Source organism: Apteryx rowi, unplaced genomic scaffold, assembly GCF_003343035.1.
Source record: "Apteryx rowi isolate R43461 unplaced genomic scaffold, aptRow1 scaffold_466, whole genome shotgun sequence".
In the NCBI taxonomy this organism is placed as follows: Eukaryota; Metazoa; Chordata; class Aves; order Apterygiformes; family Apterygidae; genus Apteryx; species Apteryx rowi.
The window spans coordinates 441,862-469,062 of NW_020450723.1; the positions used below are offsets into that span (position 1 = coordinate 441,862).

Genomic DNA, 27,201 nt, shown 5'->3' on the forward strand with positions numbered 1-27,201 from the left:
GGATGGTTAAACCCACAGGTTGAGTTATGTTAAGCCTGACTGCTTAATTATTAGCAACTGAAGTGTGTTAGTTCTTATCACACTGTTTGCGCTGAGCCTAAACGTCTAATCCCTTCCTCAGGCTTTTTCTCCCATAAAATGCAATAAAGATAAAGATAAAAAATAAAGATGCAATAAAGCTCTGGGGCATGAGGTGCACCCTGCTGGGAAATGGCTCAGCACACCTGGATGCAGCCACACAGGAGGGAGGAGCTGGACTGCTGCTCTGCAGGGATGGGCTGATGGCTGGCCCGCATCTGGCCTCAGAGCCACAGCAGATGCCCCAGGCTGAAAAATTGGAGTTTTCCTCCCTCAGGCAGTCTATGAAAGGGATACATAGCCCAGAATTCAATAGGGATTTGGAGCCCCTGCCTCCTTTGAAGAGAACTCCCAGAGGGGTGTAATCTAGGGAAATGGCACACACAAACGGTGGAGATGTGCCTCCATCTACTGCCTAGGTACCAGCCAAGAAAAATGGCCAGTAATAACCATCAGAGGACTCCAGATATGTGTTGCTCAGAGGTGGCTTTGCATGCAAGAGGAGCACACTGCATGGAGCTGAGACAAGAAGAATGAAGGCTCATTCTCTGCAAAAATACCAGAAACTTCAGGTTCTAAAGCAGGTTGTGCCTCACTGGGTCTAGCCTCAAGCAATTGCCATGTAAAAGATTTCAATCTGCAGAAATATTTTCCGTGTTCAAAATTTTTTTCAATCAAGTTAAATATCCGGATAATAAAACAAAAGAGATTGGATGTCCTAGAGACAATAAGAAGACAGAACCACCTGGTTTAGTAGGTGCTTAAATACAATATTGCATAATTCACAGATGACCCAAACAAAACACTTCCCAGGAATTCTGGCCATTCCTTTTGCTTGTTATTCACAAAGACATTTGAGCAACTCTTGACCTCAATTAAAAGGCTAACTCTCCTGTTGGCTTCATTCAGATTGGCCAGAAACCAGCTAAGCCTCCTGTCCGAGTCAAATGACCAGCAAACAATGATCATTCACCACTGAATCATTCAGTTCTACTTCACTTTTTCATTCTGTCGCAGAGCACAAAGTTGCTCATGTCCAAAAGAGGCTCAGGTTTTAGTTTCTATGCCCATGTGTAGCTTTCGCTGGACCATAAAGGCTTTGAGATCCTCACAGGACAGTTTGATTAAGCATCCTTATTCACAGCAGGATTACTCACCACAGAAAATGTCAAGCTGTAAACATTTCAGTGGCAATATTGTGAATCTTCTTCACAGACTTTTACAGCATGGAGCACTTTTATTTTCACTGTGTGGCTATGGCAACCCCTATTATTAAATATCTGTAACAGCTTTTTTTCTGACCTTTCTTGAGCTTTCTCTACACTTTTTCTACACAGACCATATTGTTTCGCATAGGGACAGGTTCTCTGCTGAAGATGAATGATGCAACTATGATGTTAGGGCTATAAATTATTTTCCTGAGCTACAACAGCATTTGTCATTCCAGGTCAAGACAAAAAAAATAAAGCCTGGAAAATTCACACACATAAGAAATCTGAAAATTAATATCCATTTCATTTTGATATTGATCTTATTAGAATTATTGATTTCCATTGATTTTGAACCCAAAGAAATGAAATTTCTTTTCAAGGAAAGATTTTGGTTTAATATCTTCTTAATGTTCATTGAAACGATCTCTTTTCTGCAAAAAAGGAGGGGAGCTGACAAATTCCCAGCAAAAAATAAAATGGAACATGATGTCCTTTCTTTCTCAGCAAGCTTTAGTGCTTACATGGAGTTCTCCTTTCCAGCTTTGCTCACAGCCCAGTTAAAGAAACTAAATTGCCCAATATTCATCAGCTGGAATGGAGCTCTGGTGGCTTTCAAATTCCTCTGATACATGTGAAGAAACAATCAGTACTACACTTACTCTAGAGTCACAGAATTCAAAGTGATTTAAATGAATCCTCATCTCACCTGCTGCCCAGCCTCTGGTCCAAATACTACTTTACTATCACAGCCAGATATCAAGTTCATTGTTGAGGAGTAACCCGCATCTAAGAATAGAAAAGCTTCTTTTATCAAGTTTTAAAATTTGGAAAACGATAGATTTCCTGTAGGCCTATCAAAAAAATATAAAAATGATCACATTAGGGGTATCTGGGCTGCTTTTGATATGAAGACAAAGCCCCATACCTTTAACAACTGTATAATATATTACTGTGTGGCATACTTCTGTTCTGCATGATTAGCAGCATTATGGTATAAATCATGTTTGAAATCAAAAGTCTTTCCCTTCACATCAAATAGGAGTAGACTGGACTTAAACCAGTAATCCCAAAACTCTTCTACACATGCTCAACTATACCCATATGAGCTATCCTAATGTGAGAAACAATGACAGTCTATTCTCAGTTATATACTCTTTCCTTTCAGGGTAATATTGTCACAAAACTGCACATCCTGAAAGAAATCACAAGCCAAGCTTTGGACTGATGTTTCCAATCCTCAAAAACTATCACTTTCAGTGGTGTTTGGTGGGGTGCAGCTGAACTTGAGTCAAAACAACAGAACTTGAGTCAAAAATTTAGGTAGACAGTCTTACGCAGGCTCCCTAAGAAATGCCAGTTGTTTCAATGACATAACACCCCCATCTGTCTCATCTCGGCCTCTGCATAAACCAATACAGGCAGACTGTCTGGTCAAACAGATGTTTTAAAATGTCTTTGTGTATAAGGAACTTTGGAGGAAGTGCAATAAGAATAGACTATACGGTAACTGTATTGATGAAGTTACAGAAAGTGAACTTTCCTGTACACCTGTGGTTTCACTGCTGGAATAATAAGAAAAGAGTGAGCCAAAGCTGGCTGCTAGCTGTGACATGACATCAACAGGGAAGTCAACAGAAAGATTTGTTTAACATGCCTTTATTTACCTCTTAGAATAATGATGCCATTACAGTATCACCACCAAAAAATGAGTCATGTACATGATTGCCACATGCAGCTCTCAGGATCTATATAAGCATTACAGCTGTGGTCTTGGGAGACAGCAGATTGAACACTTTTGGCTTCAGCAAGGCTCCTTTGCAAGGCTGAGCACTATGCAATACCTCTTACTTTTTGCTGCCCTCTTCCTACCTCAGGGTCTTGCTTTTCCGACACAACTTAAACCACAACCATGGAGCTCGACAGACTTGGAGAATGTAAAGGTATGTTACCAGTGGGACAATGTAGCTGTATTGTGAATAATCTGGGTTTTTTTAGGTGTTTGACCTAACTATTACATTCCTTTCATGTTTGTTTATATTATCTTATCTTACACTAACACAACACTTACAGATACATTCACAAACTTTGCAGAAGTGACAGAAAATAATTTAAAGTTGCTGACTGGCTTAGATTCCCTAAATCTAATTTGCAAAAGAGGTCAAGTTCCAAACTAGTAAATTAAGAGAGGTATGTCATTTTTAAAACATCTCAAAAACATTATATGTACTACCTTGGAAGGCTGTGGATATGAATGCTCAGTAAATTGTATTTATTTAAAAGGATTGCTTTCTTTAAATACCTTGATGTTATTGCAGTTCCTTGTATACATGCTACTCTATAATACAGAGAGACAGCATTTGGTAAATTGAAATGGGAAGAAAAAATACAGCTAAAATTAGCAATGATTGCAGGACAATGAAACAATACAATCAAATATAAAATGCAATTACTAAAAGATCACAGACATACATACTAATTTTTATTTTCCTTTTCTTCTTTCAGATATATCTTGATAAGTTCTTTCCACTTCTTGGAAGAACAGATAGCCTAAACTTAGAAGAAAGGATTAAAACAATGCAGAAGTTTTTCCACCTGACTGTAACTGGAACATTAAATGCAGAAACAAAGGAAATAATGAACCAGCCCAGATGTGGAGTCCCTGACATAGCAGATTACAAAACTTTCCCTGGAAGTCCAAGATGGAGAAGCAAGTACTTGACTTACAGGTCAGTGATGTTTCAGGTTTTATAGGGAAAGGTGTTGTTTAGGACCTAACTATGAGGGGTTCCTTCATGCCTAAATGCCTAAATGGCATTAATCTGTTTCTTTTTGCTGCCAGGATTGTTAATTATACACCTGATTTACGCAAAGCAAAGGTGGATGAAGCAATAAGAAAAGCTTTCATGGTATGGAGTGATGTGACTCCACTGCAGTTCAAAAGAGTTTTTTGGGGACATGCAGACATTATGATTGGATTTGCACGTCGTGGTGAGACTACTTCTGTCATTTTTAAAATACAATGGTCCATATTTGACTTACAGCATGCATTTTTATAACCAGAACTTTTAAGAAATATCAAAGATTTTAGAATTATTCTGAAGTTTCCATAGAGTTTATCTTCTCTTTATCATGCCGTCAAATTTATCAGTCAATTTTATTTATTTATTTATTATTTTATTTAGTTATTTATTAATCAATTTATCATCAAATTTAATTTATTATATATTATGAAGTAGTTTTACCCCCATGAAACCATTAGACAATCCCTTGGGAGTTATATCTGTGAAATGGAATTCAGCTCTGGAATGAGACACCTAAATCTAGATATTCAGGGCTATGTCTGCCTTGACAATTAGTGCAAACTAATGGGAACTGATCTGTAGAACAAAATAGCTGGTGCTGAAGACCCAGCATCCACAGGATGCATATTTCAGTCAGGTTTCCTTCCATCTAGCTCTGGTTCTGTCTGGTTCCCTGGACTGAACAATCTTTGGCAGCTGGGGTGCATTACGTTTGGAATTGGAGAGCATCTTCTGACTGAATTTCTTCTAGTAGGAATCGCACCGGTGCATTCCAAGATTGCACCAAGGTGCAAGAGAAAGCATGGTAAATGCAGATGATCACCAGAGTCACTTCAAAAGCTCACTTGTGATCCAAAGTAATACACAAATGTAGACATACCTTTCACTTGTGCCTGGCATCTAAGCTAACTGAATTTGGCCAAGCTAAAAGCCTATGGACTCAAAAAGTCAGCTCAGCTGACTTATTCTCTAGTTCCATTAACTATATTTACTAGATCTCCATTGATTATAAGGGAAAATCAGACACCTTGCTCACATGCAGACAACTGCAAGAAAACACCAAAATATTCTGAGTCCCTGCTTCACTCATTGGAAGCATATTATGTTGCCATGAAAAGTCTACTAGTGTGCCAGTCAAAGTGAAAAAGGATCCTGCAAGCTGGAATGGGCTTTAATCCTTCTTGTCATGCACTGGGACAAGATCTCTTCTGCCTGTGTTAACCTGTCCCAAGGGGTTGTCATGCCCACTGGTCCATCCATGTGGTCTGGGGTAAAGACACAAAATGGCATTCAAGCCCTCAAATATACCTGAATTGAATCAGCCAGGACAGTCTCCTAAAGGGGAAAGGGAATTTTCCAGAGCAGGTACAAATACTTTATCCTGTCAGCTTTTGCACTCAAGGTAGGAAATGATAACATCCCACATGCACTGTCACATGAGTACAGAATAGAGTGTACTCCAAGGCTGGGGACTAAATGAACTCAGCTCTTCAGGAACACGGCTATCTATCCAAAATCTTTGGCTTCCACTAAAATCAGTGTAAGTGTGGCTATCTACAACTAAAGTTGCCCAGCACCTTCCAACAGTGAAAACTTGCAGGTCCTTATACCATTGTCAAGCCTTAAGTATTGTTGAAATAATCCCTGAATGCTGTCTCAAAAACACATTTCCGGAAAAGGTTCAGAAAAATTGTTCAGCAGTTTCTGAATTATACATAAAATGAGGCAGATTTCCAAAGGAAAAAATAGTAGACAGTTCTGCAAGTAAGCCTGCATTATCATATGTAAGTTTTGAATTTCAGTCATGAATTTGGGGAGTGTTTCCTAGTCCTTGCTCCTTGATTTTAAAACCTTAACTTTCTGCTATTGTAGGAAACTTTTCTAAGGAAGGATAATGCACAACTTGTGCAAACAAGTGACATGCATCAAGTTGCTGAATTTAAACATTACAACTGATGCCATGTGACAACATTTCTTTCTTTTCAAATGCAGAGCATGGTGATGGAAGTCCTTTTGATGGAAGAGGTAACACATTAGCTCATGCTTTTGCACCTGGAGCTGGGCTAGGTGGAGATGCTCATTTTGATGAAGATGAAAAGTGGTCAGAGTACAATCAAGGTAAAACCCATATATGTGTATGAAAAGGGAGAGAGCAAATACACATATCACAAGAATGCAGCCATAGGAAATGCTTTCCACAACACTTCATGTATTTCAGTACCAACATTTCTTTCTTTCTTTTCAACTACATTTCTGAAGTGCTTGTGCTTCTTTAGCAGCTACATAATGTCTGTTCTGTTGGGATTTTAAAGCACTTTTCAAAGGCTAAACAAGGACTATGACCCTTTTTTTTTCGACACAAAGTATGAAAAGGTACAAATGACCAGCTTGTGGGAATAAGGTGGCTAAGAGGACAGTTGAAAAGAGACTTAGGGTCTCTGCATACCTATTCATGGTATCAGCAATGTTTTTATTAAAATATTATAGTTAAATAGGAAAGTCCCATAAAAAACTATCAAAACTCCATAGTTTCATTCCAAGGGAATGAAAGATGCAAATTCACCTGCTTATTCAGACTCTCTGCATGCTAAAAAGAAATGCCATGTCTTTAACATCATTTTCTATGCTTCTGTGCTGTAGGAGTTAATTTGTTCCTTGTTGCTGCTCACGAATTTGGCCATTCTTTGGGACTCGCCCATTCAAATGTCCGTGGTGCTCTGATGTACCCTACGTATTCATATGTGAACCCCAAAACCTTCCAGCTTTCAGAGGATGATAAGCGAGGAATTCAGAAGTTATACGGTAAATTCATAACGTGATTTGATTTTCAAGATATAACCTACTGGGGTACAGATTTCACTACTCTCCTTGATTGCAAGGGCCTCCTCATATAACACAAATCAAGTAAGGGGAGAAAATTTGGGGAAAAAAAACATTCTGATACACTCCATCCACCACCATTTCCATATTGCAGCTCACGGAGCAGCAGGGCAGACAGCCTGGCACACTGACTTCCTCCACAAATGTACACTGCAGAACAAATCCTGTGGACCTTGCTCAGTAAATGAGCCATTTAAATGAGTGGGACTACTGGCTGAGTAATGTATTGCTCCCTAGGAAAATGAGAGATACTGTCCCACTCACCAAGTCAATGGAACAGCTCAGTGGATGTAGAAACTACTCAGCATTAGCAATGGGGCAGAACTGGAACTGACCCCATTGTGTAAATTTTGCCAGGGGTACTTTTCTTTAAGCATTACCTTCCTCAGGCCACACAAGAGGAAAACAATGAGAATAAAACATAGTTTTCTGAAGTGTTCCTTTCCAGTATAATATATATGTTTTGTGATTCTTTCCAACAGGGCGCAAGTCTGCAAATTCTTGAAGAGAGTGTTTCAAAAACAAAGAATTCACATCTAGTACTTGTGGGTGTTCCAAAAATATTTTACTCTTCTGCATAATCAAAGGAGAAGCTCTTGAACTGCACATTATGTCCCTGAATTTTTACATAGATTTATTTACACTTTATACAATTTGATTTGATAATTAAAAAAAAAAACTTGGATATTCTGTTGTCTGATGTATTTTCTTAGGGGTGGCGGATTAAATGACTCCTGCACATGCAATACAGACAGACAAATACCCTTCTGAATAGAGGCTTGGGTGCCTAAGGGCCTGTGTACATCTACTGCTACAATCACAAACTGTGCTCCTGGCTTCCTTCTGGTTCCCATGTGTGTCCTGTCCCTTTCCAGTTCCTGCTGATGCCTCCTCAGAATCATATTGTGCTTTCCATATAGCTCACACATAGAAGAGGTGGTCTTCACAGTCTTTCCTTCAGCACAGGCTGGGCAGTTTCCCCACAGGAAACAGCTTCTCAACTTTATTCTCTCCGTGGCTCACCAGAAAAGCAGGTTTAAGAAAGAGCGGACTAGGATTCCCATTGTTCATTATGATATTCAAACACCTTTCAGGTACTTTGTAATAAAAATAACAGGAACTCTCCTTCCCTCCTCAGTTCTTCAGTTTTATCTCAGACAAGCCCCCACTCAGGATTGGGCAAGACAAAAAAAGAGCCAGAAATGGCCTGAGGCTGATATTGCAGACTTTGGAAAGCTAATCCCACCTTGCCACAAAACAGAAACAACCACAGACAGACATAAACCTGGAACCACTAGGATGACCTACTAGTTGCTCTGAATGGTTGCTAGATCTGGCCAGTTGTCCCTGAGGACCTGAGCTACTGCCTGTTGCTAAGTGGGATGGCCTGTCTACCTTCCATAACTGAAGAGGTGAAATCCCACAGGAAAATGCATCAATGTCTATCAAATCCTAGGACAGGACAGTCATGCCTTCCCTGGCTCCTGAGCAAAACATCACCTGAGAAACTGGAAAGCCTCCACGGGAGAGGATGGGGAGCGGGTGATGAAAATGGCTCACTTTGCACACAAGTACTAGTCTACAAACACTGGGGCTTCTTTGCATATCCAGCGAGAAAAACTATCATGGGACCACAGAAAACTCCCTTCATTAGGAGTTTTCTGTGCTCCCTTATGGACAGAGAAGGCTTCTTCTACCTCAGCAACTTTACCAAAAGTGCACAAAGATCTAGCTTCTCAAGAGCTTGACAGCATTTCCCAGACTTTATCCAAAAGCCACTTCCAAGTATCCAAGCCATCTCCAAGCCATATGCAAAAGCATCAGGAGCTTCTGTCTGATAATGCAAGGGCTATGAGTCCATATACACCTGGGATAAAGTCATGCCCAGGACCAGCCTAGTGCAGGACACCTAAGAGAAGGTCATCTCATGGCCCTGCGGGACAGGAGAAGGTGTTGACATTTTCCCTAGTCAAGAACCCAGTGGAAAGGAGGAGGGCAATTTCAACCAACCTGTACTCAGAAGACTCATGTCCTGCTCTCTGAGCCACCGGACATATGCACTTCATAGGATAACTTCTACTCCCATAAAGCAAATAAACAAACATCAATGCACTTCCCCTGGTAGGATTAATTCCCAGTCTAGTTTTTGACTAGTTTCTGAGACTGAAAAGTGTTTTGGGGAGGGAGGGATTGTTACACACATCAAACCAGCTAGGTCGCTCCTACTTTTTAGTTTCTAGCAACTAGCACTAAGCAGAGCTGAGCTATGTGCCAGGGGCCCAGCCTTACCTTGGGCACTAATTCCGTAATGCTTCTCCTACAGAGACCTCAAACACATTACGGCCCTCTTTGTTTTCAGAACTGTTTTCAAAAGGCAGTCTTCATTTCTTACTCAGTTCAAGTCATTTCTATACTGAATGAAAAACAAGAAAGGATTTTGGTTTTCTTCAAACCAAAATTGCCATATTTTAGCTTGTGGTTTTCCTCATCTCCTTTTTTCCTTTTCTCCCCACACTTTGTTAATCTTCGTCTTCTTTCTCCCTTAAGACATCTTAGAATAGCTTTATACTTTCAGCAGAAGACACTCCTATTCTGCAGAGTCCAAGCAGCTCTCACTTTTTTTTTCAGGAATGCAAGAAAAAACAAAAGCAGGTCATCTGATTTTAGTTAGCACAAAAGAACTGACCCACTGTATCCTTTGCAAGCAAACACTCTAACATTCCCAGGTTATGAGATTATAATGCGCCTAAACGGTCATGACTAAAAGATAACTACTCCAAACTCTTTGCGAGCCCAAAGACAGAGGACATATCCTTGTCACATTTTTTTCAGGGTCGGCAAATTAAGGTTGGGATATACTGATGGTTTGTCATCTTCACTGCTTCAAAGCATCTCTCACAACAATTTAGAACAGATGATTGCATTTACTAGGAACACACATTCTCCTCAATGTGACCCAGCTTTGTCTGCAAAATTACATCCATAGGCTACATGATAGCCCAGGCTATCATATCTACGTAGTGCTAGAGCAGACACAAAGCAAAAGGGCCTTTCAAAAGAAGTAAGGGTTTATTGTATAGAATTTCTGCCGCAAAACCAGACTTGACTGGGGACTCTGAACACCCAAAGAGAGGGCAGTGTCACAAAACCTTCAGAAACAGGAATTTGATTCCTCCCAAACACTACCCAACCAAGGATGTGCAGATGCTACAAAAGCCTACCACTCAGAGAAAACATGGGAAGCTGTATCCTATCTGGGGATCAATTGATCTCAGGGGATTACTCCTCTTGGCTTTCAGTTCTAGCTCCCTAGAACTGGAAGTCATGCAAAAAAAGCTCTAAGGCCTTCGGGGTCAACTCCCCTCTGTCACGTCAAGGAAACTATGTTTTCCTGCCTTTTCTTCTGGTCTCTTCAAATCACTCCCCTCCCACCTAGCACTTTACCTTCAAGGTACTGCAGAAGATATCTTCACTATGATAAGGGATCCATGTGACCCCCACTGCTCTTTGAATTACTCTGGAAGTGCCTTTAGCAATTGCAAAGTAGCAACTCCATAGCCACTTCCTTTGTAAGGAGAGGAACCAACCAGCTGGCATAGGAAAGGAGAGAGAATTAGAGCTCCAGGTCTGCCAGGTGAATAGCAGCTTATTCCAGAAGAAAAATCCTCTTATTCTAGTCCATCTGTCCTAATAATACTCACTGGATGCCCTCTCTTTGGTTGCTTGGGTGGAACTCAAGAGTTCACTTTCCCTATAAGAAGAACCTGACATTCAGTACTTCCATCAGTGTGATATGCTAAAGAGCTTTAGTGGAAAGGTTTGGGGGAGAGAGAAATAGTTAGAAAAAAATATTCTCAGTGGAAGAAACAGCACCAGGTGGTGGGGTGACCTACTTTAGTCATCCTGCTGACTGACACATCCAGCGCATCAAGAACATTAAGCACAGGGTATGAAGTGCAGTTCCTTCCTTCCCCTCAGAAAGGTTTTTCACATCCTGTGAGAGAGAAGTTTAAAAATAATCCCATCAAGTCCTAGCCACATTTCTTCCATAGAGAGCACAGGTCTCCTGAGGTAGGAGAAAAACAGTCCCAGATCTAGTAGAGGGTCAGATCCCAGACTGCAGTAAAGGCTGTGCAGAATGAGACTAGTGAGATCCACTGCCTGTTTGGATGATTAGCCAACTTGGTTAAGCTGTGTCTCAGAAATACCAGACACTCAGTGGACCCAGTTTTGTTTTCACAATACCACAAGAAATGCCAGGAACTATCTTCTTTAGTGGGGTTATACTCAATCACAGTGCTTACAGGGCAGCATAACTGGCCCAAGGATGAGGAGGAGTCACTTCAGGATTTCCATACACCTTTCTCCTCCCTTCAGAAGCAGCACTTCCCTGGGACCCATAGGGGCTCATTGGCTCATGGAAGGGATGGGAAGCTGGAGCCCAGGCACATTGTCTATCAGTCCACAGGATTTCCATACTCTCTTAGCAGCCCAAAGCACTTCTCACACACCACCATCACATAGAAAGATAGATGAACACTAATTTTACAGCATAGCAGATTGCCTAACAGAGGAAAGGGTATATTTTGTCACAGATCCAGGCTTCCCAGTTAGAGAAAAGTGGGAGGCCTGAAAAAAACAAATGACCATCACAGTGGGTAATGAGCTGGAGGAGTCCTGGAAAGATGCAATGCTGACAGAAAGTATCCTGCTCTTTTAGCCAAGGACTCCACAGGGAACACAGCACAAAACAGAGACACACCATGATCTTTGCTGAGCTCAAGCCTGCATTGTGTCATTCACTGGTACTTCTCAAACAGAAAACAGACTTAGGAGACAGACTTTATCATAGGAAAGACTGTACAAGACACTAGGAAGAGTCATTCCTAAGGACACAAGGGATGCCTGCAGGAGGTGCCATACTGAAAAGCAACAAAGGCATGAAAACAAATACTTGACTGGAAGGAGCAGATTCATTTTCTATCATACAATTAATTTCCATAGGAACTGAGAAGAATGGGCTAAAACTCCAAAAGTGTATTCCTAAGAAGACTGTCTCAACAGTGAGACACACGGGAGAGACAGCTTCCAGCGAGGACATGAGCTGACCAGCCTGCAACARGACCAGCACAAGGTGGGAGCGGGGCAACCTTGTGTCTTGAAGGAGGCATCTTTGACAGGCAGCAGTGCCTGGCTCCCATCTCCAAAGCATGTGAAATACAGTAGGGCACAGAGGGCAAAGGTACCACTGATGAGCTGTCTTGCATCTCTTGCAGAGTTCCTGCTGTGCTCCATCTGCATACAGAACCTCTCCTTTGGGAAAACAGCTGCTACTGGCACACTTCATGTCCAACACACTCCTTATCCTGCGTCCTAGATGATGGGAGAGACAGCCAGGGAAAAGAGATGGAACTCAATCTTTTGGGACAATGAAACTCAGACACATCAAAAGAATAGGAAACATCTGGCTGGGACAACCTATGGGCTGGATAAGAAAAGGAGAAGAGGGTCCACACAGACTTTCCTGTTTCTGTTTCCTAGGACTCTCTTTGCTGTCCTGTGAGAAGGTGGGTGCAGTATTTGGGGGTCCCAAGGCACTTGGAAACACTCAGCACAAGACTGGGGCCTGCTCTGGCTCACCAGCCCAACATTGCTGTGCACTCTAGAAGGGGAGGTGCTGCTCCCTGCAGTCAGACCTGACAGCTCATCAGAGGGAGCATCCCAAGAACATTACTTCTCATTTCAAGTATTTGTAACTGAACTATGCAATATCTGCTTCCATCTAGTGGTACGGCTCTGCAAACTCTGTATTGGCTCCACACCCTTTTGTAATGCATATTTTATCTGTTCACAAGCCCATGGCAGTTCCAAGAATACCTATCACCATTAGGGGAAATTAGGGACAAGGACAATGGCAGCAAAGGGTGCTGCCTCTTCTTTCTTCACTTTGTTGTACTGCATTCAGTGTAGATTTTTATACGATATCTTAGTACATACCTGAGGACCTCTAAGTGCATTAAGTTATTTAAATAGCATCTGCTATTTAGAAGGTATTATGCCTCCTCCTTCTTTGCTACAGAAGGAGAAATGGGTAATCAAATAGTATTTTGTTTGGATAGGGCTTTGAATTTTTGCTTGGCTGCATTACTGCCCTGTTAAATAAAAAGGCGGTTAAACACAGGTTTGCTATTCCAGATAGTACAATGAGCAGCAAACGAACTCTGGCTTGGGAAAGAAAAGCGGTAACATTCATGATGGTCCTTTGACCATCCACAAAGAAAGAATAAGCTTTACTCCTATTGTAAGAAAGTCATGGTTCCTACCCTAGAGAAGCTTTTATTGGAATGACTTTAGCCAGTTATTTGGGTATCTTGAGCCTACTCCATCAAACATGGAGTGAAACTCTGAGACCATGAAGTTGATGTACTTGTGATCAGAATTCTATACAAGAGGTGCATAGGATCTGTAGGCGAAAATTAGTTGTAATTAGTTAAAAATTAGTTTTAATTCACACTACCTTAGTAATTCTATCTAAGTAGAACTAGTACCTGCTGTGTAATCAAAGACTAAGTCAAAATGCATATGTTTGGAGAACTTTAATTGTATCATTTATTAATTTTTTTTGTCCTTAGAAGCGTTTTTCAGTAAATTTGTCCTGTATAAATTTATTTACACAAAAAAATATGTACAGAATAGATCTGATTGATTAGTACAAATTGAAACAAAATCACGAGTTAGTTATTTTATTCTTTTGAAAAGAGGACAGAGCTAAGCTCCATCTCTTTCATTAAACAGATTTTAAATATTTATTATTTTAAAAGTGTTTGAAGCTGTTGATAACTGAAGGCATCAAAAGAAGTGGTGAAGCTTATAGTTTCCTGAGTCATCAGAAGTACTGCGGAGAGAAACCTTATCTCTTCATGTCTGCCTTTGCCAAATACAGCAGAAACACCATTTTACTTAAAGCACTAGTAATTTCCACAGGTTAAATACATTCATGACTTAACCATTGGGAGGGGGAGATTCTTACTAATCCCCTAGAGTTTTAAGTCATGACTTTCACCCTTTTTTCACTTTAACCTCTTTAAATAACTTCTCTCCTTTCTTCCAGATATTTTTTTAATTACTGCTTCCAGCATTACCTCCTCTTCTCAGTAGTGACTCTAACAATTCTTGGCTATGCTGGAGTAATGCACATTCAAATGAGACTTCAGTCCCTTCTTTTATTCTACCAGGATACTCAATGAAGGAGAATCATCTTTAATCCAGAGCTTCCCTGTGAAATGGGTGGCACTGTGTCCCTGGAATTAGTTTCCTTTGAAAACCTGGAAATTGAAACATTTCAGGGATGTATGGGAAGTTAAACTGGGCATAAAGGCACCTTCATTTATCTTTTGATTTAATTTAATAATTTTCCCAAGGAACACTCTACGAAAAAGAAAAGTAGTAGTGAAAAAAACATAAAGACAGAGTATCATGAATGGAGACAGCTGTCACACTAAGAAATACACATTTGGTTTGTGTTCTCAGCTATAGGATGATGGTGCTCCAACACATGAAGTGTCAATAAGTCCAGTTCTAAAGTTTACGTAGCAGCTTTCAACTCTTTTCATTTTCTGTATCTCCATGCTTGAGATCATGTTATGCACAGCATATGTTTCCAGAACTTTGTTTCATTTTGCAATGAGATATTTCTGCACACAGTATTAACAGTGATATTCAATAGAACTTGTCTCATCTAATTCTTGAGGAGATTTTCTGGTATCAAATTATTTTAAGCTAGGTAGTAGGGAATTGATATTAGAGCTCATTTTTAAAAGGGAGTGGGCACTAAGCAGAAGAGCCGGTCAGTACAAACTCCTGTTCTAGAAAGTATCTGTAATCAGTACATTTTCATTACTGAATTCATTCTGAAATTTGTGCTTTTAAATATTTTAAAAAATTATTGCCATAGCTGACGCTAAACTGCATTTGCACAAAAAAATAATGTATGCCATGCTGTTATATCTTGAGGTTCGACTGCATCAAGAAATCTGATTACATGTATAGATGTTAGTTGTTCATATGTGATAAGTAAAACTATAACTGAAAAATATATGATGATTTTACTAGCCAAATTTCCTTCACTGGTTGACAAATTGCATATTTTAAAACCCTAATCAGAAACCAATTTAAATGATTGGTAAAAGCAGAATTCAATATATTTATTTTCTTCATGCAATCTACTTCTGAGTTAAGAAAATGAGGTTTAACATTTGCAGTTCTTTGTTAAAGCAGGTCTATGTTTCATTTTAAATTACGTATAACAAAAATTCACAATATTGTTACTCTTTTTGTCCCAAACAATTAAGCAATACTAATGGTCTTATACTAACACTATGGAGTCTTGGGGGGGAAGGGAGAAGCTGATAAAAAATCTAGGTATTCCTTTCATCTTATAAACTGAATATTGAAAGTTTACACAGTTCAAATACTGAGAAAAAAATCATTAAATTAGTAAGTAAAAAGTCCCTACCTCATGGACTTCCTGACCCAAAAATTACTTAAGGCAAAGACATTATTCTGGGGAATTACTACTCTATGCTTGTCCTATTTTTATACCTTTGTCTAGGTGGTCCCTGTGAGAGATCAAACACTGAGCTGCACAAATCTTTTTTTGGACCTAGTACAGTTGTTCTTATATTTGACTCATTTTTCCCTTTTTACAGGATATATCCTTAAATCCAACTTGCTTTTCCAAGCTTCTTTGCAATCAGTACGCTAACTAAATGCTCCCTCTTACAATTCTTTTACAAGGTGATTTTATCAACCTAGTTCTCCTTACCTTCATCCGGCTATTTAATAACTCTGACTTATCTCACCACTTTCTCAACACTTCTCCTTTTTCTTTCTCATTCATACATAGGGTATCCAGGGCTCTTTTTCCTCCTCAGCTGAACAATAAAAATATGTTTGCCTCTATTGGGTGCTATTCCTAAGAAAGACGAGGCTACTACCCCAGTACCCTGTCACCCACGATGCATTCAGATCCAGGAGAAAACCTGCCATCAGACAGCTGAGCTCCCACTCCAGCTCTGCGTGGGAACTAGGCTTTGCACAACGGCTCCTATTGTTTCCGCTTTTATTTTGCAGTGGGGCTTAATTACCACATACACTAGATGAGGGCCAGGGATACCCACTAGTAACAGGGGAATGAGATCTCCAGAGAATAAATTTAATGACATCAGCATCAGAAATTCCAGCCTTAGGTATATAAATTTAAGCTGCTGCAGGTAAAAAGCTGACAGATACATGACGGGAAAGAGCTGATGAGCCACAAAAGAATGAACTGTGCCCTGTCACAGTACCATCCTCTTGGCTCTTCCTTAATAGTGTTAACTGGAAATTTCACCCAATCTGAACATGCTTTTTTCTGTTTTTATAAAATTATGTCTTAGACGCTTCAGCAAAACTTGCCTCAAACAGGATGTTCTTAGCGGTATAATGCTTTCAGTTTCAGCAATGTCAATCTGAAGTAACACCACTGACGTCAATGGAATTATTTTGGATATATTTGAAAAATGTTAGCAAAGGACTAGAGAAAATATTACCTGTTTTGATTACTGTTACAGCAGGAACCATCAGAAGCCAGAGAACTCCAGATAATCACTGCTTGTTGGAAAAGGTTGAGGAAAACTACTGGAGGGCGGAGAATTGTTAATGTTTTCTGTCAGCTCTAAAAACAAAGTTCATGGACAAAAAACAAGAAGCACAGATAAAAGCAACAGCTGATCAGGGATACAGGAAAATATGGAAGCTCTTCCATACCAGATAAACAGAAAACACTACAGATGTTCAGCTTGGACACATGAAGAGATATGATAGAGGGCATACACTGAGTCTTGTGAAGTATTCATTATTTCTTATAACACAAAAAGTAGAGTGCTCCCAGTTAAATGTTCAGGGAGACTTTAAATGAGGAAGGAGGTACTTTTTTGCACAGCAAATATCCCAGTTGTGGAATTTACTTACATAGGGCACTGTGGAAGTCCAAATTATAGATGGATCTAGAAGAGTTTAGACATATTTACGTAGGATAAGGGGTATTAAACATGAAGGTCTAGTGGTAAATGGCAGCTCACCGAGTACCTATCTTACTGACCAGAAAAGAAAGGATCAGTGTAAACTTATCCAGTTTTGTTACACTGCAAATCTTGCTACAGGCAAAAGGAAACACACTTTGTCTGCAAAGCCAAGAATTGTTAATGTAACTGAAATCTTCACAGTCTAATCAAAGAATTACTATTATTCCAGATTAAATTATTATAGAAAAAGAAAAAGAAAAGAAAAAGAAAGAAAAAAAGACTAATACAAAAGTAGTTTCAATAATAACACAGTCAAGATGTTTAGGCACACACTTCCTACTACACACCCCTTTCCCTGCTGTTGTGCTCCCCCTTGCCTGGCACCTTTGGACCCTCAGGTTGCTGGCATCAGTTTGAGGGTAGTGTTACAAGTCAGCAGTGTCAAAGACCTTTGCCAGGATGCTCACGGTGTTGATGCTGATGGTTTCTTTCTCTTCACCCTAGGCACCACCTGGGGCTATTTTTATATTTTTGCAAACACACTTTCACATCTTGATGTTTCTTCATTGGTCTGTAACTATACATTACATCAAAAAGTACTCTGTATCGTGATTGCATTTATGTTAGACATTTGATCTTATTTCTTTTTGTTACCCTGTAATACTGGTTTTGCCCAGTTCCCATGTGTACATTCCCTTAACAGACAATTGGTGAGCAGCATATAGCCTGGGGTGTCTGGTGTTATCCTTTGCCCCTTTTCTTATCATGCTTGCATTCCTCTGTGCTGCATTCTGTGTTCCCCCTTTTGGGCTTCTGCTATCATACCCTATCTGTATTGCTCTATACTACACCATTGTGGTAGGGTTATAAATACTTCGTGCTACACCGAATAACTACTTGTTACTGCTAACGATATAAAATAAAGTAAACCACACATTTTTACAAAGATAAGCAAAGGTAAAACAAATTAGGCAATAGCCACCTGGCCATTAGAAAAACATCCTGTTAATGCTCAGCAAAATAAAACAAAGGTCCAGGCAGGCAAAAACAAGTTCAGACAATACCTGACAAGTCCTAAGGCCCTGCAGAATTAGTATGAAGCTGATGGTCAGCTACTAGCAGTGACTGTGTTGTACTTACAGGGCTAGAGTTCCTAATCCTGCTTTTCTGTGGCTCCACTATTTACCATGGCAGACATAACCCTGAGTTAGATGGTTCTGACCCCAATGGCCAGTCTTACCTTGCAACCTCCCTTGAACACAGAAAAGAGAGAGTACAGAGAGAACTAGAGCTCCTGTGGCAGCTGGCCTTGGGAGAAAGCACCAATTATAGCACTGGCTAGATTATTGGTACAGCATATCTGCTCCTATAAACCAAATAAAATGTTTTCCAATATCAGTAAAGATGTAAGGTACATGGATATCTTCCAGAGAAATGGCTTCTAAGTAGTTACTATTTCCCACAGACAGTGTTTCAAGGAGATAAAACAAAACATCTGCCCCGATGACATTTCAGAATACAGAAGTTGCAGCAGCACAGCAGGATAAACAGGGAGGAGAATTGGTTCTCCCTCTTTGACAACCCACTCCCCGAGTGTGTGTGCCCACGTATCAAGCAAAGCCAGCAAAGATGAGGAAAAATATTCATAAACCTTTCTATGGAAAAAGACATATTTCTATATCCATGAAACTAAATGAGTTTCCCACTACTGAAGGTTCTGATGCATTAAGAGACAAGAATAGCTGACTTACAGATCAGCTTGAACTGGGAGTCCATCCTTATTTACATTTCATTGCGTTTCCCAAATTCAGGCTTTTGCCAGAAAGTGTGTGGTTACAGTGCAGGCTCTGGTGGCAGGTAGCCTGGCAGGCTGCATGGGGGAGATGCAGAGCAGCATGCTCCCGTGTCCCCAGGAGCAAGGGAGGGCTGTGGCAGTGGAGGGACTCTGACTGTCGCTGAAACATCAGAGCCGAGGAATGGTTTCTGTCCTTCAACACCTCATTCACAGCCTGACTCTGCCAAAACTGCTTACATCAACTGTTGCCTCACAGTCATAAAAAACAGTGGGTCAGCTGCCTCCATGGTAGGAGGTATCCTAACAAGGGGAGGAATCACCTTCAGAAATGGACACTGATAAACATAATCCACCTATGAACTCAAATGCCCAAGAGTAGATTATTATTATTTTTTAATTTTCCAGACAGTAAACACTGATGAGAGAAGACCAAAAGGAGACAAGGAGACTGGGATAATGCAAAAGAGGCCAGCAATCCACAGGCTTCAGTAATGCCATGTCAGGTAAACAAGAAAAATGAGACCAACAAGCAAAGGACCAAAACTGTTAAGCTGGAAATCTGGGCTTGATGTGCGAACAAAATATAAACGGCTCGGTTATGCCATCACTCCGGTCCACTTTGGGATCTAAAAAGCATGTTAGGAAAAATGCCTAGGATGCCTTGGGAAAGCCATGGAGAGCTTCAGGCTCTTCACCACTGAGCTCGAGGACAGGTGCTGTCCCAGCCAGCAGCACGAGGCAGCAGGACCATGGCCAGCAGGTCTGTGGCTGGGCACGTTGCAGGTCCTTCTGCATCCATTGCCTGCCTCCCCCTCTGCTGCAGCTGGGGGCTGTGCAGTCAGCTCTCACCAGGCCAAGACTGACTAGCAAGCAGGGAGACTTCACCGTATTAAACAGAGAGCAACCAGCTGCCAGGGCCAGCCTGCCATCCCAGAGCACCCACTCGCAGCTACCTGGCTTCTTGGACTCTGACAACACCAGCAAAAGCTGCTTGCCTCACTTCTCTTTATTGAGCATAGTAATAATGATTTATTATTACTTTATTATTGTTCATTGTAATGTTACTATATTTACTATCTCCTCAACTTCTCCATACCTGATTGTAAAAAAAAGAAAAAGTAGTAATCATCATGACGATCAACATACTATTCAGCAGAGGAACAGAAGGGCAAGTATTGTTTTACAAAATATACATTCTGTAACATACAAAAAGCAACATGCTTTAATAAAGTGTGCTCTGTACACTTCTGTTTCTATTTTAAAATATTTCCTGTTTCATTTTTAATCTCATGATTTCTACTCAGTGAAAACCCTTGATGGCATTCATTTTTTAGCATGTTTGCTATGGGGTTGGGTTAATGTCTCTGGAAGGAAGACCTCTTCATGTTTTGTTTTGTATGGTGATCATATTTAACTTTCACAGAATCACAGAATCAAAGAATGGTTGAGGCTGGAAGGGACCTCTGGAGATCATCTAGTCCAACCCCCCTGCTCAAGCAGGGTCACCTAGAGCATGTTGCCCAGCACCCTGTCCAGATGGCTTTTGAATATCTCCAAAGAAGGAGACTTCACAACCTCTCTGGGCAACCTGTTCCAGTGCTCTGTCACCCTCACAGTAAGAAAATTTTTCCTCATGTTCAGATGGAACTTCCTGTGTTTCAGTTTGTGCCCATTGCCTCTTGTCCTATCACTGGGCACCACTGAGAAGAGTCTGGCTCCATCCTCTTTACACCCTCTCTTCAGACACTTCACATTGATAAGATCCTCCCTCAGTCTTCTCCAGGCTGAACGCTCCCAGCCCTTTCAGCCTTTCCTCATATGAGAGATGCTCCAGTCCCTTCATCAACTTAGTAGCCCTTTGCTGGACTCACTTCAGTAGCTCCATGTCTCTCTTGTATTGGGGAGCCCAGAACTGGACACAGGACTCCAGGTGTGGCTTCACCAGGGGTGAGCAGAGGGAGAGGATCACCTCCCTCAACCTGCTGGCAACACTCTTCCTGATGCACCCCAGGATACCATTGGCCTTCTTGGCCACAAGGGCACATTGCTGGCTCATGGTCAACTTGTTGTCCTCCAGAACCCCCAGGTCCTTCTTTGCAGAGCTGCTTTCCAGCAGGTCAACCCCCAACCTGTACTGGTGCATGGGGTTATTCCTCCCCAGGAGCAGGATCCTGCACTTGCCTTTGTTGAACTTCATGAGGTTCCTCTCCGCCCACCTCTCCAGCCTGTCCAGGTCCCTCTGAATGGCAGCACAGCCCTCTGGTGTATTGGCCACTCCTCCCAGTTTTGTATCATCAGCAAACTTGCTGAGGATGCCCTTAGTCCCTTCATCCAGGTCATAACTTTCTGGAACATCTGTTTCATAAAAATCAACACAATAACCTGTTCATAACTGGCCTGTATGAATGCATAAGGAAAACAAAGAGATTAAAGGGATCCTCCTACTTCCTGAACAGACTGAGAAACAAGTACTTGAGCACAAGCATGCAGTCCTCGAGTGCTAGACCCCTGCCGCAGTACAAGTACAAATGGGTGAACACTGCCTGCAAACTTCCCGGCCAGCACCAGGGCACAGGCCCCTCTGTCTCATGATGCTCTAACAACACACAGACAAACCGACAGGTTTTCAAGGAAATCACGTCACTTCCAGCAATGGACACACACCATTACCAGTATCACTCCACTTGACTGTATGCTTCCCTGGTACAGTCCGTCTTTTAATAAAATATGCCTCTTAGCATCTGTTTAAATTGCATCAAGTCAATGTGATTTAAAGCAGTTGATTTGTGGGAGCCCTCTATTTCCATGCAAATTTTCTATACATGCTTTCCAAAGGCATGATGAACTCCTTAGTATTTTTTAATACAGAAAGATTTCTGGCCTAAAATTCCAATTACAGGATTAGAAGGAAAAATATCTGCATATATTAGTCCCTTGTCAAATATCATATAACAGGGAATTCCTTATTCCCTGTGAGGGAATAAAGCCAATTCCTCAGAAGATATGATTGGAAATACTCGGTTTTAAAGTTTATCTAGAAGCATAAGTATATTCAAATGATAAATGTACCAAGAGATCAGTCTACACTGAGAAAAGAAAAGTTATATTTTGTGGTGATACCAAATAGAAATTGCCTGAACAAAACAGAGAAAGACAAATTAATCCCTGACTCACATCTGTGTAACTCCAGAAAACCTCCAGTGACATCTTTAAAGTCATCCTGGATTTAATCCAGATGACATAGAGTAAGATTTAGCCCATCCTACTGATAATAAAAGCAATACTTCCTGAACTTTTTATTCTGTATTTTAAAGTATTTGCATGGAATTTTTTTGATGTATTCAGACATACTCACTACAGTCAAATACATCATATTCCCTATCATTCTCACTTTTCCAAAAGACTAACGTACTATAAACAGCTCTATTTCAGAGAAAAAGGAAAACTACCACATAGATCTATTCTCACATGAGCAGGAAACAATGACTCACTAAAACTTTTGAAATTGTGAAACCTATTCCAGTCACCAAAAAGAAACTTTGACTGATTTTGAGATTGTTCATTTAGTCTTCTGCTTCAGCTTAAAGAGAGTTAAGGACGCTTAAGGCATTTAGTATTTCTGGATAAGATGCTTCATATTTTTCCTCACACTTTTTAATAGAAAGCACCCTAAAATAAGGCTCCAAGACTCAGACTGAATTTTAGACATTCAATTTTAAAAGCCTGCTCTTCTTACAACACATACATAGTTCTTTTTGTTTTGTTTTGTTTTTTACTAACTGTGTGGCTTCTGGCTAAATAGGCAAAAAAGGTGCTTATTTTCTAGAACTATGTTTATTTCTTTTTTACAAATGAGTCAATTATTACCAATTTCTGTTTTGACTAACAGGAAAGTTCATAAACACAAAACTTCTAGTTTCTTCTATTAAAGAATGCCATGAACTACAGTAAATTATCTCAACCACTAGTGCCAAGTACCCTGCTGATGTATTTGAATAAGTGTGAAATTCATTCCTCCGGTGCAAAGATATTGGCATGAATGCATGAAAATATGGATTTTCATCTTTTAAGAAACTATATTTCCACACTCATCTCAGAGCACATTCTGTAATTGCCAGATTTTTCTCCAGTACTGAGAGCTGTGTTAATATCTCTTGCCAGGAGCATCTTCTCATTCTATCTATATGGACACATACCTATATCCAAGTCTGAATAAGATCTCAGAAGCCAGCTGGGGTCAGCCTTAGTCAACAGTAGAACAGACATTACACTTGATTTTCATAAAGAGCTTTGATCCTTGTGGGAAAACAGCTATAACAGAGGAAAGCATTGTATTTTTACCATTAAATAACCTGTTCAAATCAGGCCAATGACGACTGGACGTTTTTTTCCTTCTGATAATCAGCACATTATATGAAAGAAGCCAGCTGTTGCAGTCAATTTCTTTCCCATCAGAGTGCAAAACAACAGGTAAAAGTGGCTCAGGACTAAAACAGGTATGGTGCCTGAATTACCTGTCGATATGTAATCAGGACTCCTGAGCACCCTCCGTAGAAGGTTCCATGCTGTTCCAGTCCCTGGTGGAAAGGGTCTATGCACCAGGAATGTGATTCTGGCATTTCTCACTGGGACTTCCTTCAAAACTCTGGACAATTACAGTATTCATACAGTATTCCATGTCTAACCTGCACGCAAAATTAAGCCCCAGGCACATCCAGTGAGATATAACAATATGTGGTTTTAGTACAGAATTTCATATATGACCTAGCATCACAAAGTTTGCAAAATATAAAGTCACCAAGGGGCTCACACCTACAAAGGGCATTTTACAGCAATTGAAAATGTGGTGTATAGATTGGAAAACCCAAGGCTACCCAGAAATAGAAAGTTCATAGAAATAAGGCTTTTCAAACAATGATGTCCACTGATCTTTCTGACTGAAATACTTAAATTATGGCTGCTTTTCATCACAGCTTGTTCATCTGGGGCCAATACAAAGCTCAAGAAGATGCCATTGTGCTTCATGTGGGAACAACTGCTCAGCAAAATCTGGCTAAGCCTGTTAGTGCCAATGCAATTAAGAAATTGCTTCCTTATTCTTGCTTTAAAAAATATAAATGAAGAAACCCAAATGAATGCAGATATGCTAACACTGACTAAATGGGTTGCCATTTTGGTCCACCTTGGTTCCTATCTAACTTAAGGGCAGATTTCTATAGAGCTTAAGTGTTAATCTTGCAGTGCCAGGAAGCATGAACTAAACTTATTTTAGGCAGTATTTCAGCAGAACAGGTTGCATGTTCCTGAACAGAAACACTTTGCTTAGCTAGTAGGGTCGCTGTAACTCTGATATCTAAGGATATAGAAGCAGCAAGATTTGTAAAGCTAGGCGTCATCTATTATATTTGGAATAAGATATTGTGGGGGAGAGGAATACAAAACCTTTCACAAGTCTGATCTAGACACAGCAGACATCAAGCTAAGCATAGGCTGGGAATGACTGTTCTGAGTATAACCTAAATTAAAATTACTCAGACGTCTTAAGAGAGGAAGTTGGTTAACAAAGTATGTCAACTGGGAGAAACGACAGGCCTAGAGAAGTGAATGCCTGTGGAACAGCAATGGTTTAATAGTTGACGGGATGTAGGGAAAACTGTAATGGTCATAAAACTTTTACTGAGTAAATATTCAGTGGAGTTGACATTCAGTGAACTACTTCCCAGGTTTGTCTTTGAAGCTATGCTGTAGGTCATTCTCCTTGTTCCAGCTGGGTGTTTCTGTCCTCTATCGATTGTCTTTGTGAGTTAGCTCTGCTCTGTAGTTGCTGTTTGGCTTCACCTACACCATCTCCACAAAGTCATTTTCATGTTTCATGGACAACGTGGATCTGAGATGCACACGTGTAAGATCCATGGATTTTGATGATTCAGTTTGGGGATTTTTATTTGTAATGCTTATACAGATGTGCTAGCAGACATACATCTATCTCACCAACATAGAGACAATCTTCACCAGTCAAGGACATTCCTCTAAGAGGTCAGTCTATATCTTTGAATGAGCTGCCTAAATGTCAGTACTGTGAGTGCACTAACAGGCCTTAATTGTCCTGACCAGCCTCACCTGGCATCTCCATCCACTCACTGATCCAGGAGCTCCATTTCAGCCCAGGCCTGGACCTTCAGTCCTTGCCAGAGCCACATCGTAGGTGTGCCTGTGCCCAGCCCTGTCTCCCCCTGCCCTGGCTTAGTCACTGGTTTTCGTGGATGGACTCCAGAACTATAACGTGGGTAGCCTTGTCTCCAGTCCTGCCTGTTGGATCAATCTTGTCATAGTCTTGTTTCCAACCCATCTCCTGCTGTTCCCAACTGGACAGTGTCCTGGATGGACACTGGATCAGACTCATCACCTTGCTTTGTCTGAGACTGCTGGTGGACCCTGTCACTGTCACCACTCTGACTCTGTTCAGGTCCTGTGGGACTGCACCCTGGTCAGTGAGGATGCTGCTCCTGCCTGAGCTACAGTCATCCTCAGCTCTGGCTTGTCCTCCCTGTGGGGTAATCCTGCTCTTGCTGCTTCCTGACACTGATTACCACATATAAATTTAGGAAAACATAAAAATATCCTCACCAATCCTATTTTTACGCAGAAATCTATATGGGAAATCATTAATTATACCATGTACCAAAAGGAGAGCATAACTTTCACTAAATATTCCCAGAATGTCACCTTTTCATCAGCATATGAACAACTCCCAGCCACCCCAGAAATACTGTCAAAAATACACTTCCACAGAGCAACAAATACCAAATGGAACATGATAATGCAAAAGCAATAAATGCAAAACTTTCCAACACCTTAGTAAAAGGCCCATACTATTTTTCCACACACCTCAGTTTCTGCTAACTCATCACTCTTCTCCTGGAGTTACCTACCTACCTACCTCTACTCTAACTCTGTTTCACAAGTCTAGGACTTTTCTTTGCCCCACATATTTTAACCACTCTTTTCCCACAGACAGACAAGTAGAGATAATTAGGTTATTCCCAAAACAAACTGCTTCCAGTCTGTTCTAAGCCTGACATTTGCTGGAACTGTGCCAGAGCTGAAGGAGGACATTGTTACCTCATGACTTACACATTTCCCTACAAGCTTTGTAGCTGATTTCACTGTTAATGATATATAAAACTTTCCCAAATGCACAGGGAAATTTCAAAATACTTCTGTCTTTAATTCTGGTTACTTAACAGCATACCACACACACAGCAAGCACAACCAGAGATTACATAATTATCAGTATCATTTTAAATGGAGAGTGAACAGTATGACAGTTACAACCTCAGTCATAATCTTATGAGGGACACAGTAAGCCCTTGTCAAAAAGAGAATATTGATAAACAGATTATTCAGATCAATGTTATTAACAAGGAGAATAAATGTACTCCTCACTGTTGAGGCTCTAGAAGATTTTAAAATGGTATTTAGAAAATTGGTTTATGTTAAAAAGTATGAGATGTTTGCATGCGGTTTTGTCTTCTTTGTTAGTATTCAATACTCCTAGCACTTAACCTGTTTCCAGTGATGCATGCATCCACACGTAATTGCTATTCCAGCATCATCTCTTTGTACATATTGTGAAAGCAAATAATTCCTTCCACTTACTATCTCTTCAGGCTTATATTCTCTCTGTGTAGACACTATAATACTTTGCTGTCCTGTCACCTTTTTACCACGCAGGCTATTGTAAAACTAATACACAGAGACAGACCCCCCGCATAGCAGGTAACTGAGGCCCCAGTCCTACAGCAAGCTTTGGCAGGGTTAGCCCTGGCTCCTGCGAGCGGCTTATTTGCAAGATCCAGGACTCTCACATCAGCAGACGTAAAATCCCTTTGCCCCTCTTAGGAGCATGAGAAAAAGCAAGGTTTTCAGTGAACAATGGTATTAACAGGCCTGGTTTCCTACAAATTTGTGTGTCTTTACTCAGCCATCTGTTTTCCCCAAAACCTGTAACTCAAATATCTCATTGGAGACCTCTGCTACTCCCACAATTTAGCTGAAACTGGCCAACAGGCTCAACAGCTATGGTTGGGACAGACAAAAACATCACACAAACAGGTATCAGGAGCAGAAGCCTCACAGATAACTATGCTGAAACCATCCTTTCATACACCTGCCGTATCTTCCCTGTACCCATGGCTTTTCTGAAGCACAACTCAGTGTAACCCACTGCTACAGGACACTTCTATGCCAAAAAAACCGAGTTGCCTTATGATCCCTGAGAGACTCTACCTGGACCACTCGGGAATCGCCGTGAGGCTACACAGCCTCTGCGCGGAGCAGTGTCAAGCCTCCCTTCGCCCGCACGGCCTTTT

At 40.7% G+C, this 27,201-nt stretch overlaps 1 protein-coding gene across 1 annotated transcript; it reads left to right on the top strand.

The window, feature by feature from the left end:
• The first annotated feature begins 3,121 nt into the window (after nt 1–3,121).
• On the top strand, nt 3,122–8,869 carry MMP7 (matrix metallopeptidase 7). Its single transcript, XM_026077891.1, has 6 exons — nt 3,122–3,229; nt 3,792–4,015; nt 4,129–4,277; nt 6,083–6,208; nt 6,731–6,892; nt 8,652–8,869. Exons 1-6 carry the CDS (start codon nt 3,122–3,124, stop codon nt 8,867–8,869), a joined length of 987 nt encoding a protein of 328 aa, XP_025933676.1.
• The last annotated feature ends 18,332 nt before the right edge of the window (nt 8,870–27,201 follow it).

What these genes read in the sequence shown, in the direction of transcription:
- MMP7 (XM_026077891.1), top strand. Translation starts at nt 3,122, where the DNA reads ATGCAATACCTCTTACTTTTTGCTGCCCTCTTCCTACCTCAGGGTCTT. An exon ending in GATTGGATTTGCACGTCGTG is followed by an intron (nt 4,278 to 6,082) that starts GTGAGACTACTT and finishes TTTCAAATGCAG; the next exon opens with AGCATGGTGATGGAAGTCCT. An exon ending in GTGGTCAGAGTACAATCAAG is followed by an intron (nt 6,209 to 6,730) that starts GTAAAACCCATA and finishes TCTGTGCTGTAG; the next exon opens with GAGTTAATTTGTTCCTTGTT.